General features: G+C 64.3%; 1 protein-coding gene across 1 annotated transcript; it reads right to left on the reverse strand.

Moving 5' to 3' along the window:
• Positions 1–7,760: 7,760 nt before the first annotated feature.
• On the reverse strand, positions 7,761–15,817 carry PROSER3 (proline and serine rich 3). Its single transcript, XM_067542951.1, has 12 exons — positions 15,647–15,817; positions 15,424–15,524; positions 14,914–15,164; positions 14,667–14,809; positions 14,429–14,472; positions 14,070–14,158; positions 13,072–13,202; positions 12,609–12,781; positions 9,501–10,394; positions 8,396–8,579; positions 7,970–8,051; positions 7,761–7,842 (listed from the first exon to the last, which is right to left on the reverse strand). Exons 3-12 carry the CDS (start codon positions 15,090–15,092, stop codon positions 7,761–7,763), a joined length of 2,001 nt encoding a protein of 666 aa, XP_067399052.1. The 5' UTR covers positions 15,093–15,164; positions 15,424–15,524; positions 15,647–15,817.
• Between the last annotated feature and the right edge of the window lie 399 nt (positions 15,818–16,216).

Raw genomic sequence — 16,216 nt, forward strand, 5'->3', positions numbered from 1 at the left:
GGAGCCAGCCAGACAGACGGACAGAGAGAGGGAGGGGCGTGGGGGTGGGGACGGAAGGAGCGAGGGAAAGACGGATGGAGGGGCGTGGGGGGGGGGGGGGCGGACGGAGGGATGGGGGGGGCGTGGGAGTGGGGGGGGGGCGGACGGGGGGAAGGAGACGGACACACGGACGGAGGGACGGAGCTCGCTCTCTGACAGCTCCCCCCCCCCCGCGGGGAAGGAGAGAAGAGGCAGCCCCCTGGGAGAAGAGAGGGGGGGCGGTTCTAGGGGGGCGGCTGGGGGGCCGCAGGGAGCGCCCCCGGGGGGGCTGGGAGGGCGGCGGGGCCCCGCGCCCGGTGGTACGTTCCCATTGAGATGCAAAGGGGCAGAGGCACAATGGGCCGGGCGCCAGCAGCTGGGCAACCGCACAAAGGGGCTTCTGTTAGCCCGGCCGCGCGGCCCCCTCCCCCGCCGCCAGGCCCACGCTCCTCCCCCCGGACCCAGGCGTCCTGGCTCCCAGCCCCCCCCTCCCCGCGCTAACCACTGGGCCCCACTCCTCCCCCCCCCACCTGCCGGAGAGCGAACCCAGGCGTCCTGGCTCCCAGCCCCCCCCCCGGCTCTAACCACTGGGCCCCACTCCTCCCCCCCCCACCTGCCGGAGAGCGAACCCAGGCGTCCTGGCTCCCAGCCTCCCTCCCTGCTCTAACCACTAGGCCCCACTCCTCTCCCCCCGCAGGAGAGCGAACCCAGGCGTCCTGGCTCCCAGCCCCCCTCCCCGCGTTAACCACTAGACCCCACTCCCCTCCCCCCCGCCTGGGAGAGAACCCAGGAGTCCTGGCTCTCCTACTCCCCCCCCAACCACTAGGCCCCACTCCCCTCTCAGAGCTGGGAGGGAACCCAGAAGTCCTGGCTCCCAATCTCCCTGCCCCACACCACACTCCCCTGGTGGCAGAGTGGGGGGGGTGAGGGCACAGGGTGGCGGGGGTGAGGACAGCTCAGAAGTCGCTGTATGGGCAGATGTGCTCAGCACAGGACACAGCAGGAACCGCCCCCCAGCCCCTTCACCCCACAGACTGACCCCCATACACTCCCCCCTCTGGATTGACCCCCCAGTTCCTCCCCTCCCCGAACCCCCACAGCCACTCTCCGCCCAGCATGAGAGGCAGGACGGGGGTCGGTGCCAGGGGTATTTGGTGTGGGGAGGGGTTGGGGGCTGCATGGGGGGCGTGAGGGTTGCGAGGGTGGCTGGGCCGTGGGAGGATTGGGGGTGTAAAATGGGTTGACTCGGAGTTGTTGGGGGCTGTGTGGTGCATGAGTGGATGGGGTGTCTGTGGGGGGCTGGGTCAGGGTGAAGGTGGGGGAAGGGACAATGAGGGATGGGGGGGGGGGCTGTGGGGTGGCCAGGGCATTCCATGTGGAGCTGTGGGTTGAGGCAGGTGAGGGGGTCGTGGGGGGCTGTGACAGCGTGGGATGGGTGGGGGGGCCTGGGAGAAGGTTGAGGATCAGGAAGGTTTGTGAGGGAGGGGGGCCCTGTGTGAGTCAGTCTGGGGGCATCCCTGCGGTGTGTGTTGTGGGGGTGTGTGTGTCTGTCTGTCTAGGCGTGGCTGTACTGAATCTGGGGGGTATCCTTGGGATGGGGGATGGGTCACTTGGTCAGGGTGGAGGAGTTGGGGGGCTGTCTCAGGGAGCAGCGTATCTCAGTGGGTGCTGCCTGGGGGCTGGGGTGGTCCCAGACTCCTCTAGGAATCCCTGCCTTGCCCCCAGCACCCGCTGTGCCCCCCCCCCCCGACCCTGCGGAGAAGCCCTATGGGAGGGAGGGGGATGCTGAGCCCCTCTCCCCACTCCCTACCATGGAAAGGGAGCGCAGACGGGGCATCCACTTCCGCTGGCTCTCATCCACCGAGGAGAATCGCCGCAGCACAGGGGGGTCCATCGCAGGGGGCAGGTGACCCTGAGCCAGGGAGCAAAGAACGGGTCATTGGGGGGGGGGGCCAGCTGCAGCCAGGGTCCCTGCCACATGGGGGTCTAGGGAGCTATCACCGGGTGGTGTTATGTGCAGCTGTTCCCCAGCTGCTCTGCCCCAGAAGTGGCTGCATCCCAGCGCTGGTCAAGCTGTCCCGGTGCAGCGTTATGTGCGGCTGTTCCCCCCCACTCTCCCTCGACCCCCAGAGGTGGCTTCACCTCAGAGCCGGGCGAGCGTCCTTGTTGTTCTCCTGCAGATGCTGCTTCTGCTTCCTGCCCTCATTCAAAAACTGCAGCAGCAGGAAGTGGCTGAGGGCAGCCAGCTCCCATCAGTGCTAAATCTGGTGGCCAAATTCTTAGCTAAGGGTGAGCTGGGTGCAGGTTGGCATGGCTGCGTTCATGCATGCTTGCCTGCAGGCCTCACACCAGCACCTCCCTGCCAGCATGCTGGCCTGGGCCCTGTGCACCTACCTCCTCCCGGGCCCGCTCACCTGAGCTCAGTACGTAAGGCTGTTCTATTTGCCGTTCGTGCTCACCTCAGCTGTCCTCCTTATCAATATTCCTGTCCGACTAGCAACATAGATGGCTCACCCGGCACTGAGATGCAGCCACGTCTGGGGTGGAGCAGCCAGGGAACAGCCATGCCACTCTGGGGCTAGACCTGATTGCAAGGGGAGAGCACGACCTGCTGATCCCCTGCTCTGCTCCCTACAGTCCCCTGCCCATTCTGGAGGTTTCCCACCCGCGTCCCTGCCCGGCCCAAGGCCGTGAGATCGGTGTCAGGGCAGCCCTGGCTGGAGTGAGACTCACCAGCAGGGCATTGGGGATCAGAGAGCAGGATGGGGCCGGGCAGCCCTGTGGGGCTGTGCGGGTGCATCCAGCTGGGTCTGTCCCAACATCCCGTGCACAGCACCCCCAAGCACCAGGCTGGGAGATGGAGCAAGGCTAGGGGTGGGTGGAGGGCAGCACCCCCTAGCACACCGGCCATTGGAGGGAAAGGCCCCACGCCCCAATCCTCATCCCCCCGAGGCAGCTGGCTGTCAGATTCTCTGTGGTGAGCTGGCTCCGTCGCCTCCAGCGTGCGCTGGGGCTCCCTTGGTGCCACCATGGCTTGCAGAGCCCCAGCTTTCCCAGGCTACAAAAACACCTGGCCTTGGTGGTTGGGACCGATGCTGCCTGGGTCTGCCGAGAGCCTGAGCCTGTTGCCAGGGGTGGAAATGGCAGGGGAGAGGGGAGCAGTGGTGATGCCACCCTGCCCTCCCCTGATTTTAAAGCCCCTGCCCCCGCATTCCTGACATTAGCTGTTTCCCTGCTGATGATCTTGGCAGTGGGGGCGGAGGGGCGGGTGTGTGTGCGTGCAAAGACTGGGGGGCAGGGAGGGAAATGCAGAAGGAAGAGACAAGCCAAGGGGGAAGTGGGTGAACAGGGAGGGTGGGAAAGGAGGGAGCGAAATGGTTTGTGCCTGGAAGGGGGTGTGCAAAGGATTTCCCCTCTCCCCCTTCCCGGACCTGTTGGGAAGGGGATGGGCTGACAGTTGGGCTGGGGCTTTCCCAGGCAGCTGGAGGAGGAAGGACCCCACGCGGTGGGGGGCTGGGTCCCTGCAGGCCTGGAGTTCAAGCTGGGAGCAGCGACTGTGTGACACTCACCCACACACGGCAGGGCTCAACCCACCCACCCACCCCCAGAGCTCAGCAACCCCACCCCCCAGCAGGGACAGAGACACACACACAGAGCGGGGCTCATCCTCCCCCTCCCCCCACACACAGGGCCACACACAGGTGACAGCCACATTGTTGGGGCGGGGGGGAAACGGGTGGAGGGAGACCCCAACCCTGGGGGAGCAGTGCCCCACCCAGCAGGGGGAGGCAGTATGAAGCTGCGTAAGGAGCCAGAGTGGTGCTGGAAGCCAGAGGTGCGGGTGCAGATTGGGGGTGTGTGGAAGGATGAATGGGTGGGTGGGGTGCATGTGGGGCAGGGTGGATGGAGAGGCGGGTGCAGGGGTTGGTGTGGGGTGGATGGGGGGGGGCTCACAGCAATGCACTGGCCCGCGCTCCCCCCACCCGCAGGGAGTTTTTTCCACTATCCGCTCAGTCACCCCCCCAAGCACTGCCCCTTTGCTCGGTGGCTGCAGAGATCTGCTCCCCTCATCCGCACAACAGCCCGGCTGCCTTCGCTTTGTTGGCTCTGGCCGCACAGCACTCGGGGGCAGGCGCTCTTGGCTCAGTGGCTCCAGCCCCTTCCTCCCCTTGCGCTTGCCTGGATGTCCCCATCTTCCCCACCCCATGGTGCTCAGAACTGGACCTGAGACTGCAGCCGAGGCCTGGCGCGTGGGGCGCAGAGCAGCCGAATGACAGCTTGTGTCTAGCTCCCAACGCTCCTGCTGCCCCGCCCAGCCCCACGGGCGCTGGTTTGGTTCATGTTGACCCCTATCTAGTTTGCAACCCCCTAGAACAGTGGGTGTTCAGCCTGTGGCACCCTGGGGACTCTGCAGACGGGGACCACGCTTTCCAAAGACGGCTGCACCACCCGTGAGCATTGTTTAGGGTCTGCAAATTAAAAAGGTTGAAAACCCCTGGGCTCACAGGCCCAGCTCCTTCTCTGGCACCGGGGAAGCTCTGGTCATAGGAGCACCTTCACTGAAGCACCACGGCGCACCGGGTCACGTCAACCCGCCCTGAGCATCGTCCTCTGCATTTGGCCTCTGGGAATTTCAGCCCCCTTCTCCAGCTCATTTTGCTTTTGAATCCTGCCCTCCAAAGTGGTCACGAGCCTCCCCGTTGTCCTTATCCCGCTCCCTGATGTAGATACTGATCAGAACTGGCGGCAGGCCCCAACCCAGCGGGCCCCCTACTCGATACACCCTTCTAGCTAGACGCTGCCCCCCTGATGAGTCCCTGGGAAGCGTTTGCCAGCCAGTCGGGCACTCGCCCCATAGCAGGCTCATCTAGGCTGTGTGGCCCTGGCAGAATCAAAAGCCTCACTGCAGTCGAGATATCTCAGGTCTACCGCTTCCCCCTGCCCCGAGGCTGGGGGCCCCCTCGGAGAAGGCGACTGAGTCCATGCCACTCGTTCTGGAGAAAGCCACGTGGACCATCACTTATCACAGGCCCGGCTTCTCGGTGCTTCACGGGAGGGTTTGATGGGTTGCTCCGTTATCTCTCCCGTACAGAAGGGCAGGTGGCTGGTCTAGGATTTCGTGGGTTGTCCTTATTCCCCTTTTCATCCGCAAGTGCGAGATTTCCCTTTTCCAATCCACTGGAATCTCTCCCGTCCCTCCCCAGTTCGCAAAGATGGAGAAGCAGGTGGGGAGGGAGGAATGGAGGGGTACTTGTGGAAGTGGTGGGGAAAGGTGAGCAGCAGGAGGGGCAGCTGGCAGGATGGATGGGTAGATGGGGGGACAGCAGAATGAAGGGGTGGGGAAAGGGGTACATGTGGGGAGGGGTGGCTGGAAGGGAGCAAAGGGCTGCATGGGGAGGGGCAGGAAACCAGCCAAGCGCTGCCCCAGCAAGGGCCCCCCAGGGCAGACGGGCATGAGGGGGCATGTGGGGAGGGGCTGGAGGTCAGCCAGGCACTGCCCCTGCTAGACAGACGGGCACGGGGGGAGGGGCAGGAGGCCAACCAGACGCCGCCCCAGATGGCCAGCCAGACGCCGCCCCAGATGGCCAGCCAGAGCCCCCGGGGGCAGATGGGCACAAAGGGGACATGGGTAACCAACCAAGTGAGCCGGGAAGCACCAGAGCGAGAAGGCCCCGCTGAATGAGCGCGCCAGGATCTTGAACCGAGGTGATGTCTCCGCCCCCTGGGGACTCTGCAGCTGGCGCTGCCTAGCTCATGGGCCCCAGCTATCCAGGGCACCAGCGGGATTCCCCCAGGCCCTAGGAGTGGGGCCCCCCTACCTGTGGGGGCTCAGAGCCCATGTGCAGGGGGCTCCAGCGTGGGAGCCAGGGGCTCTGGTGGGGCTGCGACTCTGCACCGTGTCTGGTCGCCCAGCGCAGGAAGCTGGACTCCACAGAGTTAAACCACAGCGTCCTGCTGCTGAAAGGGGAAGTCGAGTCGCAGATTGGTTCCTCCAGGGCTGCCTGCAGGGATCTGCCCTGGATGCCACGCATGATGTGGGGGCAATGGAGTGCACTGGTACATAGCACTGAGCTTCCCAGCCCCCCACCCTGGGGCTAGTGCCCCTAGAGGAGCAAGGCCCCATGCCCTGTTCCCTGCCCTCCCCGAGCAAGCCAGTCCCCCAATTAGAACACCAATGGGTGCTGTGGGTCAGGAGTGAGAGGCAGTGGCAGACCTGGGGCAGGGTGGGTGGATCAGGCTTGATGGGAACTGGAAGAGTGGGGGGGAGGGCAGGGGGCTATGGGTCAGGAATGAGGGGCGGGAGGCTGGGACAGCAGGGGGCTGCAGGTCAGAAGTGAGGGACACCGGCAGGATGAGGGTGGGATAACATGGGGCTGAGGATCAGAAGTGAAGGCACCAGCAGGACTGGGGGAGAGGCTGTGGGTCACCCTATCCTTCTCCCCCCAGCCATGGGGATGGGAATTACCCCGACCCCTCCCCCAGTGCGCTGGCTCCCACTTCCTGTTGGCGAGCAGCTGGGGCTGAAGCACCCGGAGCCCGATTTAGCCTCCAGCTCACGCTCACTTCCTGAGTGCAGGGCCGAGGTAGGGCCAGCCCCAGAGCATTGGGGGGGCCAGGGATCACGCTGCTGGCCTGGGGAGAACCCCCCCTGCCGCCAGCCAGCCAGGGTGCAGGACACAGAGGAATGCAGCTGGCATCCCGGCTAGCAGTGGGGTACACCCTCCCCGCTCCCCAGCAGGGGGCAATGTTTCACAGCCCCCCTCACTCGCTCTACCCCCTACTAACCAACTGCCCTCCCAGGGAAGCTACCCTGGCAGGATGCAGTTGGCTGGGGGCAGGGAACGGGGTGTCTGGCTCTGCAGCATCGGTGCCCAGCCCCGTGGGGCACACAGCACACACAGCCATTGAGGGCTGACTACACAAAGGGCTGATTATGAGGGGCCGGGGGAGCCAGGAGCCGGCGCTCACCAGCCTGACACGGGCGCTGGCCCCAGGCCAGGGAAAGTCAGAGTCGGGCACAGGGGGCTGGGCAGGGGCCAGGCTGCCTCACCTGGGGGTCTGGGCAGCGGACATCAGGCTTCCCTGCTATGGGGCACCAGCTCCTTCCCGGGGGCAAAACACCTAGAGGGGAAGCCCCGTGCCCCGCCCCGAGCCAGCCAGTCCCCTGCCATGGAACTGGACTAGAGCTGGTGCTCCTGAGACCCCATTTCATGTCACAAAGCCCAGCCTTGCGCCAATTAGCAAACCCACTTTTATTACGTTTCCTCTCAGAAAATAGCACAAACCATCCACGCACAGCCAGGGAACAGCTCCCCCCAGCCCGTGCCCCACAGCACCACAGGCTGGGAGCTCCTCCCATAGCCAGCACTCCTGCCCCACTCTCCACAGTGCCCCCTGCTAGGAGATGCCGGGCTGGAGTGCAGGGAGCTCCCCCCTCCAGCGCATCCTGTCACAGGCCAGTGTGGGGGTGCCAGGGTCAGGCTGGGCAGTGACCCCCTTCCAAGGGATGTGAGGTCCCGGCTGAGGGGCAGGTGGAGCTAGGCAGCCAATCCAACCCGAGAGGAGCTGGCAGATTCGCCCGCCCCGGCTCTGGGCTGGCTCGGCCCTGAGAAGGCCACGCCGGGTGACGAGATGGGGTGAACGGACTCACGGCTAGTCTCCCCAGCTCAGGCATCATTACCAGCCCCCCAAAGCCAATTCCAGACAGGGCAGGGCCAGGAGGGAGGGAGGCCCAGAGACCCTCAACGGGGGCGACTGGGCGGCTCCGACATTGGCTCGGCCACACCCTGAGACACGAGCTGGGCAACTGCGACATCGACGGCCCTGGGGGGTGAGAGAGCACAAATTAGCACTGGGGCTGCCCCACCTCTGGGGCAGGGCAGCTGGAGAGAGCGTCCCCATCCTGTACCCTGCCCCACAGAAACCCCTAGTGCCATGCCATGGTAATTACCGGAGCTGGCTGCGCAGATCCTCCCGCTGGCCCCGCAGCACCTGCAGCAGTGGATCCTCCTCAAACTCAGCACCGTCTGATTCTGGGGGTGACAGGGACAGCACAGCTCAGACCCCAACCAGGGCCCCCAAATCCTTCCTGCCTCCACTCACATTCCCTGTTCACATCCCCCCAAATCCTTCCCGCCCCTGCTCAGAGTCCCTATCCCAACCCTGCTCACACCCCAGCAAAATCAGCCGCCCCCGACCCCATCTAGCCCCCTCCCCAGCCCCTCATCAGCCCTGCTCAGAGCCCCTCCCACCCACCCTCTAACACCACCTGACCAGATCTTCCTCCTCCTGCCGCCATCCCCCCACTCCCCACTCAGCCTCCTGCCAGCCCTCCGCCCCCTGCCCGGGCTGCCAGCCACCCCCTGTGCCCCCTCACCCTCTGCCTCCTCCAGCAGTCGAGTTGCCAGCTGCAGCAGCTGTGGGTGCTGGGAGCTGGGGGCCGGGAGCTCCGGTGCTGCATCCTGCTCTGGGGGGGAGCCCGGCTCCACTCCCTGTCCTGATTGGTGTTCCCTGCAGGGTAGGGGTGACACCGGAGGGGAGAACATCCTCTCGGAGATCACCTGGGAAAGAGAGAAAGACAGGGGGGCACCTGCTGTGACAAAGTGGGGATGTTCTTAATGAATATGCTGTGTGCCTCAGTTTCCCCTTATGTATTATTCAAGTATTTAGATATTGGGGGAAGGGGGTATGATCTTTGTAGTGGCCACTAGAGGGCATGTGTGGCTGACTCTCACTGCCTGCACACAGACAATGGGTGGGACCCCTCACTCCAGGAGGGGGGCGGATGTGAGGGCAAGGCAAAGGGAGGGGCAGAGGTGTATCTGAAGCAGGGTGGCTGGAAGCTATGTCCTGAGAGGGCCCCAGGAATGGGGGCTCTGGAGCTCCCCGAGAGGGTCTTTGCTGTAACTTCCTGATCCTGGTGCTAACAGATCCGCGCTGCGCGCCCAACAGCTAATAAATCTGCCCTTTTCCAGCTGGCAGAGAGTCCCTACAGCCTGCAGGTGGGGCGTAGGGCCCCTCTCGGGGCATGGGAGGCTCCCCCGGACGTCCCATGCAGGGGGACTCGCTGCGGGAGGCTCACAGCAGAGCAGGGGGGGCCCGAATGTGCTGAGGCTGGGCCCAGGAGGCGGCTGCCCCAGTGAGGGGCTGTCCTGAGGGGAAACCCATGTCACTGGTGTCTGCCTGGCTTCGCCCGAGCGGTTCCCGAGCTCGGCCTGCGACTCCATCACACCTGCCCTGCTCCCCGCAGCCCCCATCCAGAGCTCCTGCCAGCACCCCTGCCAGCTTCCACTTCCTGCAGCCAGTGCCCATACCCCACAGCCCCCCACACCCCATAGCGACCCCACACAGTGCCCCCTGCTGGGAGACCAGGAGCTCCTCTCACACCCAGCACCCCTGCTCCCCACTGGGAGAGGAGCTCCGCCCACACTGCCCCTTGCTGAGGTACAGCCCCATAGCCAGGCTCTCTCTGGGTACCGTACCTGCCCCAGGGCGCTGTGGATGGACGACTCCCGCTTCCTGTTCCTCCTCCTCCGGCTGCGGGTGGCCTCTGGATCTGGGGCGCCCCCTGATGCTCCGCCTCGCAATGGCTGAGGCTTGGAAGGCCGTGGGGTCTCTTTGGGTATGTGCTGCGCTGTCCCCACTACCCAAGCTCCCCGCTGAGCATCATGGGAGCCGGGCCTGTCCGCCGGTCCCGCGCCCCGCTGAGCATCATGGGAGCCGGGCCTGTCTGCCGGTCCCACGCCCCGCTGAGCATCATGGGAGCCGGGCCTGTCCGCCGGTCCCGCGCCCCGCTGAGCATCATGGGAGCCGGGCCTGTCCGCCGGTCCCGCGCCCCGCTGAGCATCATGGGAGCCGGGCCTGTCCGCCGGTCCCGCGCCCCGCTGAGCATCATGGGAGCCGGGCCTGTCCGCCGGTCCCGCGCCCCGCTGAGCACCATGGGAGCCGGGCCTGTCCGCCGGTCCCGCGCCCCGCTGAGCACCATGGGAGCCGGGCCTGTCCGCCGGTCCCGCGCCCCGCTGAGCCTCAGGGAAGCTCCACATCTCAGCAGCTCCTCCTCCACCTCCCTCAGGTCTTGGTGTGCTGGAGGGGGTGGTAGCAGATGTCAGCTGTCCTAGGACATGGACCCCTTTGGGGCTCTGTGCCACAGCTGGCTCAGCACTCTGGAAGGGCACCTCAAGGGGGTGCCCTGCCCAGTACCCCCCGGGGTGCCCCATCCCTTGGTGAAGCATGGCGGGTGTTGGTGCCCACTCCGGGTTGGATCTTACTTCTGGCTGCGCAGTGGGCGATGGGAACGCAGTGCCCTCTCCACTCCTCCATGTTGTTGTGCCGGGCACGAGCCCAAGGCCAGGACGTACCGGGAACGCCCTGTCACCCTGCAGAAATAAGAAGAGAGATGTGATGATGAAGGGGGAGGGGGGACGACAGAGGGGGCAACTTCCTGCAATATCCCAGAAGGATATTAAGTGTTTCCAGAACTGGCTGCATTAAAAATGCAAATATTTGTGCATCATCGCGGGAGCGTCGTAACTTGGCTGGGACACACAACCCTGGGAAACATGAGCTTCAAGGCGCCCTCTGAATCAACGGGCCAGCCAAACCCAGCTCCGAGTGGTGCCTAGGCGACACTTGGGCGGCAGGGAAGGCATCCTCCGCACCCAGCCTGAAGAGAAACCCGCTGTCAGCTGCTCACCTGGGACGGGAAGAAGAGCCCAGGGGCCCAAGCTGGACAAGGGAGGGACTCACAGATTGACAGGGTAGCTTGGCTGACAGCTGTTACAGATTCGTAGAGCTCCAGACCAGAAGGGACAGTTGTGATGACCTAGTCTGGCCCTTTGTGTAACACAACCCGGAGAACTGTACCAAAGAATACCCAGAGCAGCGTGACGTGGGAATTTTCTGTAATATTTTAATGATGCTTACATGTGCCTCAGTTTCCCCTACATGCTGCATTGTTATGTGAGGGGAAGGGCTGTTTGCTCTCAGAGTGGGCTGGGAGACAAAGGTATGAACGTGCCCAGCTGGCTGAGTTGTTCAAAATGACCGGCCAAGGCAGACCCATATCAATGGAAAATCCTAGAAGACGCTGGCAAGGCTGGTCACCACTACGCTGAGGCCTACAGGCCGTGCCTCAAAGGAGAGAGATTTCCCCGCCTCTCCACAGGATGCGGGGAAGAGACCCAACTTGAGAACAAAGGATGGAAGGTGCAAGGCGGGGGAATAAAACAGAGGGGCTGGTCAGACGGACAGACAGACAGGGCCGGAACGTGGGGTTCACTACAGTGTTGCTGGGCTTGAGCTATCCTTCAACCCTCAGCTCTGTGCGCTGGCCTAAAGCCGTCCTGGACTGCAGCCAAGCCTGGGGGAAGAGCGAGGGTTAGACATGGGGGTCTGGCACATCTGTGGCTAGCAGGTGTTTAGTAAAACATCCAATCTCGATCTAAAAGTTGTCGGTGACAGTGAATCCACTGCACCCTGTGGGAAATCGTTCCAGTGGTTAATTACTCTCAGCGCCTCATTTCCAGGCTGAATTGGTCTAGCTTCACCACCCAGCCATTGCATGGGGTCAGACCTCTGTCAGGAGCCCAGGCTTTAATGTTCGTTTCCCATGGAGACACTTACAGAGTGGGATCAAGTCACCCTTCACCTTCCCTTCGTTAAGACTCAGGCCACATCTACACTATGAAATGTCGTCGACTAACTGATGTGGGTGTACAGCCGCCAGTTATCGAATGGCTTGTGTGCGCACGTGTGGCTCCTTGTGTCAGTGGGAGCCGGCCTCCCCAGGAGCGCTCGGACTGATCGTCCTGTCAGTGTGGGGCATTGTGGGACAGCTCCTGGAGGACCAGTTGCCGCCAACAGCACAGTGTCTACACAGGCCCAGCATCAACCTAACTACACCGACCGCGACTCCTCGCCACTCAGGGTGGTGGGGTGACAATCAGCACAGAGAGGCACTTATGGCAGCAGAAGCCAAATTTAAGTGAAGACACTTCAACAGCTAGGTCGACCCAACACAGCCTACATCGACCTAGCTGAGTAGCATAGTCCAGGCCTCCATCCGTTGCTATGGGGCAGGATTTCTAATCCTTTAACCCTTCTTGGAGCTCTTCTCTGGTCCCCCGCCTGCTAATCCCCATCCTTGAACAGTGGGCCCCACAGCTGGACAGCGAGCTACGGCACACAGGATACAGGGTGGACAGTGCTGGAAATACATCGCACAAGAGAGCCAACCAGAAGGGCTCCAAGCAGTTGGTGGCTAGGAGAGGCAGGAACAGGATAATGCTGTCACACGTAAAAGCTCGCCTGGGAGCGTTGCTGGCGCAAGAGTTGGTGTGGGGAGCTCTGAGTGGGAGGCTATGCAGAGAGTGAAGAGTGACCCAGAGTGCTTTGACTCACCCGGCACTGTGATGCAGCCAGCTCTGGGCAGGGCAGCTGGGGAACAGCCACACATAACACCACACAGGGATAGCTTGCCCAGCACTGGGATGCAGACAGCTCTGGGGCAGAGTAACTTTGCCTCCATGATCTCCACTGGGAGAGGCAAGCCTCCCAGAATAGGCCCCCCCTAGTCACCCCTGAGCTCCTACCATCCTTGGACCCCAGGCCAGCTGAGTGCTCCAGCCCATCAGGGGCAGCGACCCGACAGCCTGGCTCGCCTGCTCCATCTTCCTGCGCAGGCGCCACTGGAACAGGATGTCCTCCTCCGGTGAAGTGGAAGAGGTGCACGGTGGGATACGAGCAGGAAGCCTGCGGGCAGGTTCTGGGAGGAGACAAAGGGCATCATGGGGAAGGTGGTGGTGGTGGTGGTGGTGGTGGTGGTGGGGGGGGGGGGGGGAGGAGGAGACACACACGACAAGAGACACTCCCTGGAGCTGGATAGGAGCCGGTGCCTCCTAGAGGGCATTCCCCATCCCCAAGACAGCCAGTCCCCCACCCTGGAATGGGATTGGAACTAGCGCCCCCAAGAGGGGATAGGCCCTGTGCCCCACCCTGGGGCTGGATGGGAGCCGGTGCTCCCTTAAGGGAAAGGCCCCGTACTTTGTTTCCTACCTGAAGATGGCTCCAGCAGGGAGAGGTGAGGAGGGCCGGGCAGTGGCTGGTCCGAGTCCGGGGTGCTGGATTCGGGGGTGGAGTGCAGCCCCTCGGAGCTGACAGGGACAGTGCTGCTCAGGGAGGACTCACTGCAGGGAGAGCGGGCCAGCTTAGAGGGGGAGAGGGTGTGACAAAGTGGGAATTTTCTTAATGTTCTATATGAATATTATGTGTGCCTCAGTTTCCACAGTGTATGGTACAAGTATATAGGTGGTGGGACAAGGGTGTGTGATCCTTGCAGAGACCCCTAGGGGGCAGGTGTGACCGGCCCCAGCTGCCTGGGCCCAGACAGTGGCCAGACACTCTGTATCCTGGCTACAGGTGGCTGGGGCCCACCCTCTGCAAGGAGCCAGCTGGCCCAGGAGAAGCTTTGGAGAACAAAGCGAGAGGTGACTGGTTTGCCTGGGAAAAAGAAAAAGGACAGAGGAGGGGCAACCGGACGTGGGTGGTGGCTGGGAGCTTGGCATGGGCGGTCTCCTGGTTTGGGACCCGGGGGGGGGGGGGGGGGGAAGGAAGGAAGGAAGGACACACGACGGGAAGGGGGCCCAAGGCTCTAGGTTGCCCCAAGATGGACTTTGCTGTAACTTCCTGCTCTCGGTGCTAACAAATCTGTTCCACGCTGTATTCCCTACGATTAATAGACCTTCTGTGTTCCACGCTGGCTGGGAATCACTGCTGACTGCGAAGCTGGGGTGCAGGGCCCCTTTGGGGGCCACATAAGGCTTCCCTGGATCATACTATAAGAAGATCCTGTCTGAATTTCATTCAGCACAGTTCCAGAGCACCAAGCCTGTGCACCTGCAATGGATGGTGTCATGTGGGGCCAGGTGAAAGGGAAATACCGAGCAGGCCAGGCCCGTTTGGGGGAAGGGAGGGGGCCAGACACCTGTCAGAGAGTCCTGTGGCAGGGAGGGGGAAGATACCCGGTGGGCCAGGCACTTCTCAGCAGCAGGTACCTTCTCAGCAGCAGCCGGGCGGCTCTCTCCTGCAGGCTGTGGATGTCGGGGTCAGGTGGCTCTGGTGGGGAGATGTCCGCGGGCCTCCCCTGAAAGAGAGCAAGCAAGCGAACAGTGCAGGAAACAGCCCCTACAGTCCCACTACAGGGAGCTGGCAGCGCCAGGGACTGTGCCCCACAGGGCCAGCTGGGGGGGGGGTCCCCTGCTGCCCCAGAGAGAGCCCCTAGAGGTGGGAGGTTCATTAGAGATGAGGCTGGGCAGGATCCTGGGGACTCCCCAGGGCCAGCCTGCCCCCCTCTCTAGCTATGTGGCTGCCCGGTGCCCCCCGGCTCCACCCTCCCTGCAAGCGACATACTGACCCTGGAGCACAGCAGGGGGCTGGCCTCTTCCAGCAGGGCACCGTCTGTATGGAGAGAGTCCAGTTAGAGGAGGGGCCACAAAGCCAGTCCCTTACCCACCAGTGTGCCTGGCCCTGGCCCCCCTCTGGGCAGGGACTCCGAGTGGGGTAGATGCACGGCCCTCCCTAGTCATTCCCTCCCTAAGCATTCCCCTGAGCAGAGACCCTGAGCAGGGAACCCCTGTCCAGCAAGGGGGTACCTGGTGAGGCCCCCCCTTTCGGGGTGGAGCTGTCAGAAGGAGGCACCGGCTCCAGCCACCAGAACTCCCTGGTTGGGGGAACGGGGGGCACCCGGCGCTGGCTGCGGCTACTCGGCTGCCCGTGGCGGAAGCGTTCGATGTACCTGCAGGGAGAGGAGATGGTGTTAATGGCCACCCAGAGCCAGGGCTAGAAGCCAGGAGTCCTGGCTCCCAGACCACCCCCACCCCCACCCCGGGAGCAGCTCACTTGGCAATGACGGACTCTCCATCCTGGGCTGAGGCGGGTGCCCCCGGGGAGGTGCTGGGGGAGCTGCGCTCGGTTGAGGGCCATGATTCAGGGAAGGGGTCGGTGGAGTCGGAGTCCAGGGCTGTTCCTTGGCAGCTGGAGTCCTGCAGGAAGCTGAGATCTGGGGGGCTGGAGACCATGGGCGCCGGGGGTCGCTCTGGGTTGGGGGCGGCAGCAGGGCTCCCGGGCAGCAGGCGGGCTGGGCTCAGGGCCTGCAGGGGGAAACAAAGAGCTCAGGTGCGTGATGGGGGGCAGGCTTGGCAGGCTGCACCGCCCTCCCCCCCTCGGACACAGCCCCCCCCCGCCACCAGCCCCTCCCCCCACCCATACAGGTGCCCCCCACCCTCAGCCAGCTACTCCCCACACCCCTCCCCGCCCAATTCAGCTTCCCCTCGCTCCCCCCCCCCACACACAGCCCGACCCGGCTTCCCCCCGCCACCCCCTAACCCGACCCGGCACCCCCCCCCGGACCGTGCGCTGGTGCTGCGGGGCGGGCGGGCGAGGGGTGATAGTGGCTCCGGGCCGGGCTCCCTGCGGCGAAGGGGCTCCCCTGGGCGGAGAACAGCGCCGCGCTGCGGGCGAAAGGGGGCGGGTTAGCGGGGCCCCCTCAGCCCCCCGCGACCAGGCAGCCCCGCCCCCCCCGGCCCGGCCTGAGCGCGGGGGGGCAGCCAGCTCGGGGGGGGAGGGGCCCTACCTGGACTCCATCCTTCCCGGCCCCTGAGGCGGTCCCAGGCGTCCGTCCCGGCAGCCCCTGGGACCCCCGCCCCTCCCCAACCGAACTTGCCGCCCAGCCCGTCACCTAGCAACGGCCGCCAGGCATGTCGGGTAGAGCCGGCTGAGGCAGGGGTGGGACGGGAGGCGTCTCCCATAGTGCACCGCGCCGTCGGGGATTTCTCTCCCTCTCCCCGCTCAAAATGGCCGCCAGATGCGCGGGGGAGGCCCGGCCCTGACTACATTTCCCATGAGGCGCAGCGCCACCCGCCTGGGATTCCCCCCAGAGCGCACCGCCTCACCGTCCACCCGGGTCAAAATGGCCGGCGGGGCGTTCTCTGCGCCGCGCGCCTACGCTCCCAGAGTGCACCGCGCCCATGCCGCCCTGTTCAAAATGGCCGTCGCCCAGGCGTCTGTGGGTGGGTTCTTCCTTCCCATGAGGCACAGCGCCACTTGACGATGCCCCCAGGGTGTCCCGCGCCTCTTTTAAGGAGCCCACCCTCGGCCGCTGGGGAAATGCTTTAACGACATCCACGGTGAGCCATTGCGTCAC

Source organism: Emydura macquarii, unplaced genomic scaffold (genome assembly GCF_026122565.2).
Source record: "Emydura macquarii macquarii isolate MOO-44397 ecotype Brisbane River unplaced genomic scaffold, CSIRO-AGI_Emac_v2 contig_746, whole genome shotgun sequence".
Classification (NCBI taxonomy): Eukaryota; Metazoa; Chordata; order Testudines; family Chelidae; genus Emydura; species Emydura macquarii.